This window comes from Anoplophora glabripennis, unplaced genomic scaffold (assembly GCF_000390285.2).
Source record: "Anoplophora glabripennis isolate ALB-LARVAE unplaced genomic scaffold, Agla_2.0 scaffold3253, whole genome shotgun sequence".
Classification (NCBI taxonomy): Eukaryota; Metazoa; Arthropoda; class Insecta; order Coleoptera; family Cerambycidae; genus Anoplophora; species Anoplophora glabripennis.
The window spans coordinates 1-7,722 of record NW_019419326.1 but is presented as its reverse complement, the minus strand read 5'-3'; the positions used below and the strand labels follow the sequence as shown (position 1 = coordinate 7,722).

The 7,722-nt window shown below is 33.2% G+C and overlaps 1 protein-coding gene across 1 annotated transcript; it reads right to left on the bottom strand.

Annotated features, from left to right (window-relative positions):
• Positions 1 to 5,514: 5,514 nt before the first annotated feature.
• Positions 5,515 to 7,697, bottom strand: LOC108916855 (beta-catenin-like protein 1). Its single transcript, XM_018723165.1, has 4 exons — positions 7,555 to 7,697; positions 7,290 to 7,496; positions 6,976 to 7,230; positions 5,515 to 6,843 (listed from the first exon to the last, which is right to left on the bottom strand). The coding sequence occupies exons 1-4, from the start codon at positions 7,582 to 7,584 to the stop codon at positions 5,662 to 5,664; spliced, it is 1,674 nt and encodes a 557-aa protein (XP_018578681.1). The 5' UTR covers positions 7,585 to 7,697; the 3' UTR covers positions 5,515 to 5,661.
• Between the last annotated feature and the right edge of the window lie 25 nt (positions 7,698 to 7,722).

Here is a 7,722-nt window from a genome sequence, read left to right as displayed (position 1 = left end):
TCATATTCTTTCTCATATAGGTAGGTATTTGAAGTTTTAGTTAAGCTTGCCTATTATTTGTGATAAACGGGAAAACAAATTTGAATGGAATGTAATATGAGGGTAATTTGAAAAATTCAAAATCTCCTTTAAGGTTTACAAAACAGAGGTTGCTAAAGTTCTTCGTCTAACAAAAATATTTTTTTCTTATGGAAATAATTGAACATCATTGCCAAATCCTGGAAGCAACAAGAAATAGTATTGAGAAAATTTTGCTGTCAATATCATCCAATAACAAGTCAAAAAAGTATTGTTTAACAGATTTATCAGTTTAATTTGAAAGTTTATGGACAGTCATATGATAAATCAACAAATATTTCATGTTGCTATGAATTTTTCAAATTACTGCGAGTTAGAAGTTAGAAAATCTTTATTGTATATTTGATTATATCAATACACACTTCAACAAAATTGGCGCATCTTCAAAATGGGTCCCAATTTCACAATTAATTTTCTTAGGATCAACTTTTTCAAAAATTGACCCTGTAGTATCAGCTAAAATAATTAATTTGTCCCATCATTTTGAATAATTTGCTTTTTTATTCATATTACATATTATCTTTATTATTATTTGGAATATAGAGTTAACCACACTAGATTACTATAGTAATATAAAAATTTAAATAACAAAAAAAATCAGTGAACAAGAACAAAGAAAAAAGTCAATCGATACTTGCCAAATATTTGTCAAACATAAACAAATTCCATATCGCGTGAATACTGTATGTGGATACATCCGAAATTCAAAAACATATATTCGCATGCCACATATTCCCCAAAGCCATTTGTATTTATATTTGAGGAGATATTTATCATGTGCTCATATTTCATATCATGTATGGTACCTACATCTATTTTGGAAAAATAATCTACAAATATTTGGCACATTTATGTTCCACAAATTCTTCGTGACTACCCCGACATCTAAAGCTGGTTCATGTTGATAATTCAACATCAGACAATATTTTCTTGATTAATGTCCTCTGAGCAGGGACGTATTTTCCTAAAGGCGCAGGGGGCCATTGCCCAGAGCGGCCAAAGAGTTCTGGGTTTTTTTGCCGCCGATCATATGCACCCAGAGCGCATAATTTAGAAATACGTCCCTGCCTCTGAGCATGTTTTTGGTGTTGTCAAAGAAGGCAAGTAGGGATTGATCATTTTTAAGTTGTCTATTGTCACTGTTTTTTTAATGTTATCATTTTTTAAACGTTATAAGAGATAATGACCTCAGCAGGCTTCGTAGCAACCTGGAAAACCGGGAAAAGTCAGGCAAATCTTCTTCATAAAAAATTGAGGAATTTTAAAAATTTTCATGAGTCAGGGAATTTGACGTTTGCTACTGGAAATTTTGTGAAACCAGGCCTTGGGTTCTTGAAAGAGAAAACTAATTGTGGTTTTGAAACCTTTATAAGAGGTTCTTTGGGTATAAAAAAGATTATGGAGTCCAGTCTAGAAAAAGACTATTGCATAAACATCAATTAGTATATAAAAATAAACTTCATGTGACTTGGATTTTTTTTTGTTCAGGGAAAACCTGGAAAAGTCAGGGAATTCTATATTACTTTTGAACTATGAACCATGGACCTGAATCAAAAAACAAATTATTCAGAAAAGATGGAAATATAGTATGATGAATCAAACAGTAGACATAGCTATTTTAGTTGCCCAGCCTACAAGATTTTTCCAATTTTGGAGCAAAAAATGTATGCTCTGTTGCGTCTTATTTGATGGAAACTGAAATTTAAATACACATTTCTCATTCAGTGTTGTTACTGGGGATTAAAATAAAAAAAAATAAATTCAAAATCTCAAGAAAAAAATCGTCATTATTATTGGGGCCAATTTTTAGCAATACAATCATTTTGATGTAAAGTGTATTCTGGAGTTGTGGGAAGTGTAGCAAAGCTACAGCACTTAGGCCCCATTGGGCCCCTTGTACATCCTCCCATTAGAGAGATCAACCCGCCTGAGCCGCCAGCCAGCCTATTACAGTGAAGAAGGTGGTGACGTTGCTCAGGGGGATCTCTCTAATATAGGCCATTGAAGGCCAGCGTTCTCCCAACATGGACTCTCTTGTTGACGAGACGTCAGTGCATTCACATAGTACATGCAATACAGTCTCATCTTCCTGTTCACAGCCCCTACAAAGAGGTGTTTCACACTTCCCCGTATTGTAAAGATGTTTCCTTAGCCAACAGTGTCCAGTTTGAATACCTGTCACCAGGCGAAGATTTGACCTAGACATGGCCAGGTATTTCTTGGCTGTGTCTTTGCTAGGATACACTAAGAGCTCCTTAGCGAAGTGACAGCTAATTGTTTCATCCCACCCTTTCATAAACTCTTTGTGGGTGTCTTCCTTAATAATTCCAGCAAGTGCCGACAACGGAAGCACACTGGAGGGACCGGGTCCGAAAATGTGGAGGCCCGATGCGCTCCTGGCTAGCTTGTCAGCTTCTTTATTGCCATAGCACCGCTTGTGTCCTTTACCCAGCATACATATATGCTGTTAGCATCCGAGGCCACAACCAGTGCTTCATGGCATTCCCATACTGTCTTAATCATTATCTTATGATTACGCAAGGTCAGTAGTACTTGTCTACTATCCGTGTAGATTCTAATGGTTTTGTCCATAGTATGTCTGAGGGCAATTTCCTTAGAGGCTATGGTTATGCCTGCTAACTCCGTTTGTACAACGGTAGTGTAAAGTGTATTATTGACTAACCAAATTTTTTTCACAGGAAAACATATTTTCCTTTATTTTTAATGTTAATAACGCTAATAAAAAATTTTTTAATGCTTGACAATTGACCCTGTACAATACTTCCAAAGATTCCAAATGCAACCTTTTCTCTTACCGAAAAATATTTAAATAATTTTTCTTGAAATTATTTTTTTAGCAACTTAGAACAAACTAAGGATAAGTACCTATGATGAAAACAAATATGTTTTTTAAGTATTGTTAAACAATTTTCTTGTTGAAATCCTGTTAGTATTACGTTTTAAGTCGGGTCAATATTCTTGGTACTGTTTAAAAAGCAGTCTAGATTAGAAAATTCACAAATTTTATATGTTTAGAGAATATTGACTCGGACCCACATTGTTTCGAAATCTTTATGTTTATTTATAATACAAAGATTAATTTATCTTCTTGTTGACAAATATGATGTTTGTAAAAATAATGTGAAATAAACTTCACAATATATAATTTTATTTTTAATTATACTACTAATAAACTTAAGGTGCGCTTATAACCAGTGCAAAATGCAGAAAAAGCAATCTAATTTCAAAGCTAGAAATTTTAAACTGCTGAAGTCATAAATAACAATAATACATTATTGCAAAGAAAGATGGTTCTTGTTGCTTTTTGTTTGTCGTTCTCCATTACTCTTGAAAACGTATCATTAATATAGTTCACAGTACAGCCCTCCCCCCTCGATAGTTGATTACCACATACTTTATAACTCGTGAGGAGCTTCGTTTTGAGTCTACCACACTTTTCCTCTGCGACTTTTCTCGATTCCTCCGCTTTTCCGCTCGGAAAAGTCTAAAAACATGGCAATTTCCCGGGGTTCTGAAAAGTCAAAACCACATCTTTTTTTTTATCTTACGTCACTGGAAATTTTGTTGCAAATGCCGATTTAAATTTGTCTGACAGAAATTCTTCCGACATTGACGTGTCTACCGGCCGAAACATGCCAAAATGACTAGGTATTGAAAATCAATTACCACATAGGTGATTTAGTAAAATTTATTGTAAATAATTAATTCAGTCAAAAAGTATTGTTGTCCGACAAATTTCAAACCGCATTTTATCAGTCGAGAGCTGGAAATCAGAATTTTCACGGGGTATGTTAAATCAATTATAGTCCGACAAAAATATATCCGCAAATCGTCAGTCCGACAAAATAAGATGAAAAAAATTTTGTAAAAAATGTACACGTATTTATAATTTCTAAAGGTATTTTCATGTATTAAGCAAAATTCCATATAAATAATATATTTTTCGTTTTATTCTTGTAATTGTAAATCTCTTATGCTCAATTTAATCAAATAAATATCGAGAAAAGAATTAAACGATTTCAAAAAAGTATGTATGAATTTATGTTGAAATCAGAATGCAATCGCGCAGAAGTGAAGTATTATTATCACAATCGCATATCCCAGCTTAAAAGTTATTGAAATCAACCTGTTTGCGTATATACATATAATTATATATTTTTGCAATTAATCATCTTGTATAATTAAACCATAAATATAAGCTATTAAAATGAGACAGTGTCCGAGGAAGAAAAACGCATAGCAAACCTAAGTAGGTATTTATTTTCAGGATGTTCCGAATAGTGCAAATACTGAGAATAGACGACCTAGCTCTTTCTAGTAAATCTATCCTCCTTTAACTTATTAACGAAGCGCTTTGTAATGTCAATACGCACCAAGAATTTGTAGTGGGGCGCGATAGAAAGAGAATCGCTCTGATGGTGGTGACTTTAAGTTGCCCATGATTGTACTATACTGGTTTACTACTAAACCTGTTATAGTTGCTACTACTCATGAAAGTAACATGAGGCGGGAACTTTTAAAGTATTATAGGAGAAAATAGTTTGAATATGTCAAATTTTGTATTTATTAATCGTCTCAAAAATAACTTCATTTGTTTATAACTTTTAAATTTTTAAGCATAAAATAAGCAATATTATAATTATTTATTTGAAACAAATAATAATTTACATAATAATAATTAATAACCAGTTATAAATATGAAATTTTTGGAGTGAAAAAATTAAATTTCATCACGATTATCGATTTTTTAATAATCTGCGGACATTAAATCGTCGGACACTTATATCACTATTTTGTACAGTAAATTTAAAAGTGGAAAAAATGAAAATTAGATATGTGGTAACTGATTTATCATACCCCCTGAAAATTCCGATTTACAGCTTTCGGACTGAAAAAACGCAGCTTAAAATTTGATGGACAATACTTTTTGACTGAATTCATTATTTACAATTAATTTTACTAAAAATTACCTATGTGGTAATTGATTTTCAATAACCTGTCATTTTGGCATGTTTCAGCCCGTAGATACGTCAATGTCGGAAGAATTTCTGTCGGACAAATTTAAATCGGCATTTGCAACAAAATTTCCAGTAACTTCAGTTAAAAAAAAAGATGTGGTCTTGACTTTTCAAGACTCCGGGAAATTGCCATGTTTTTGGACTTTTCCGAGTGGAAAAGCGGAGAAATTGAGAAAAGTCGTAGATGAAAGACATAGACTCGTCAAAACGAAGCTCCTCACAAGTTATAAAGTATGTGGTAATCAACTTTCCAGGGGGGGCCTGTACTGTGGGCTAATAGTAAAGTTAAGGAATTTTAGAACCATCGGAAATTAAAATAATTTAATATAACACCTAAAGGCTAAAAGTATACCTTTGATGTAACATAAATATAGGTTGGAAATATTAAATATTCAGATTTAAAGTAACATGAAATTTTTTTATTAAAAAAATTTCTATCATACAGGAAATAACCATAAGATACAAAGAATTATCACAATATTACAAAAATAAATATTAAATGTTTTTTAATATTTGAAAAATATTTTATTAGAGAACTGCAGTTTTAAAATTTGTCGACCAAATTTAAAATATGTTGCTGCTCCTGATCTCTCCAATCTTTGTCCCCTTCCTCCCCCAGGTTTCCCGCATACTCCCTCATAATGTGCCTAATCGTCTTCAGTGATGCTCCCCTAAGGTTCAATATTTGCATAACGCGTTGTTTAATACTAGTAGGACCAGCGGCACACACCTCCACTATAATATAATCAACTAACTGTAAAGTAAAAAGCCCCCCCTCTAACCTCTTCAAATAAACGGCATCCTCGTCTTCTTCATTGTCCTCTATCGTTTCATCGAGAGCCTCGACTTTTTCAAGGTATTTGAAATGTAGCTCTAGAAGACGGTCCACTTTTTCGTGATCATTCTCTGTAAACTTACTCACAAGTCTTTGCCTTTGAGAACCCCGACAGTTCCTCAACATTGACGCGATGATAGAGCAGACATGTTCTTCGTGCTCCTCTGCCAGTAATACCCTTTTTCTATTCTTTTTTGGGGTCTTCATGAACAAGGGAAATATTGTCCTTAATCCCAATATATCTACGAATTTGTTACAGTTGTCTTTACCGTTAGGTCCAGACATTGCATAATCTAACACCTTTAAAGATCCATTTCGTGAAGTTTTCTTTTCTCTTAACATTAAATTCATAAGTTGTAATCCTTCCCCTTTCAAAAAACGGTCTCTGTTAGTCACCACCATCAAAGCACTGCACAAACAATTAAAAAGATTTTCCATAAGTTCATGTTCTTCGGCACTGTTAGGATCGTGACGTTTGTAGAAAGCAAGTTGTTGTAATAAAGTGTCGATTCCATCAAGTTCTCCTAATGCCACCCTGTTTTTTTCGTTGTCCTGAAGTAAAATAGATAACACCTCACTTGCGTATAATTTATTTGCGTCGAAAGGGTTTTTTAATCTCAACCTCTTCAACAGCCATGCTAACAATCCTTGTTTCATAGCTTCACTAGTAATGTCCCCACTCAATTCTGTAAGATTTTCAATAATGGATAATGTGTTGTGAACACCATCAGCTTCTTCTTTTACAGATTCATCTAGACGATCCAAATTTTGTACTAACAAAGCAATCACCTGATGTTCTAAAAGGGCTTCAATTAGAGCTTCAGCACCTTCCTCTGATTCATTTAGAATGTCTACATCCGTAAGTTCTTGCAGAAGTTCAACAGTAGCGACCTGAAAAACAAGGTTTATATTAAATTTAATTTCCACACATAACTACATAATTTACCTAAATACAAGTTCCAATCAAGAAAAAATTCTATACTATACTATATTTCCATCTATAAAAAATATTGTGATGCTTACCGCAATATCTGTATTATCATGAGACAACAATTCTAAGAGACTTGGTACAATTTGTAACTTTACTAATAAAGGATAATAATCAGGGGCAGTTGCTAGAACTCTCATTTCTTGTAATATTTCGTGAAGTTCTACTTCACTCTCCATAAATTTTTCAGGGGAATCTGGAAACTTTATACGCATTTCTCTATTCTTTAAACTTCTTTTCTCAAAGTTTAAAACTATTTTCTTAATAGCAGTTTCATCTACGACTTCGCCCTGAAATAAATTTTACATGTACCTTTCTTCTGCATAAATGGATAAATGTAATTGCCTACCTGTGTTTGTTCGGTTTCAACGAATTTTAAAATCTCGGCTCTTTCCTCTTCAGATATTTGATCTAACGTTTGTACGGAGGGTGTAGGAGATGAAGATCTAGCCATTTTATTAGCTTTGGCTCTTGCAATTCGTCGCATTTTACGCGTTTTCTCCGTTTCATCTTCATCATCTTCGGTTTCAACTGGTCTCTTAAGAGCTTGTGGTGGCTGCCAAAATAAAAAGTAAATTAATACCAATATATCGTAGTACGCAAGATTTCTATACTTTATAATCCAGCAATTCACCAATATCCATTATGAAAAAAATATTATTTTAGTTTGTTAAAGAAAACCAAATGAAACGATTATGATTATTTAGGTTAAGTTAAAACTAAAACATTTTATTTATTTCATAAATAACAGATTACTATCAGCCATCCAACCACAGAACCAG

Bases quoted from the DNA above. Each gene is read 5' to 3' on its own strand.
- LOC108916855 (XM_018723165.1), bottom strand. From the start codon at position 7,584: ATGGATATTGGTGAATTGCTGGATTATAAA. The intron at 7,497-7,554 runs GTATAGAAATCT...TTATTTTGGCAG, and splicing joins GTGAATTGCTGGATTATAAA to CCACCACAAGCTCTTAAGAG. The intron at 7,231-7,289 runs GTAGGCAATTAC...AATTTATTTCAG, and splicing joins TTGAAACCGAACAAACACAG to GGCGAAGTCGTAGATGAAAC.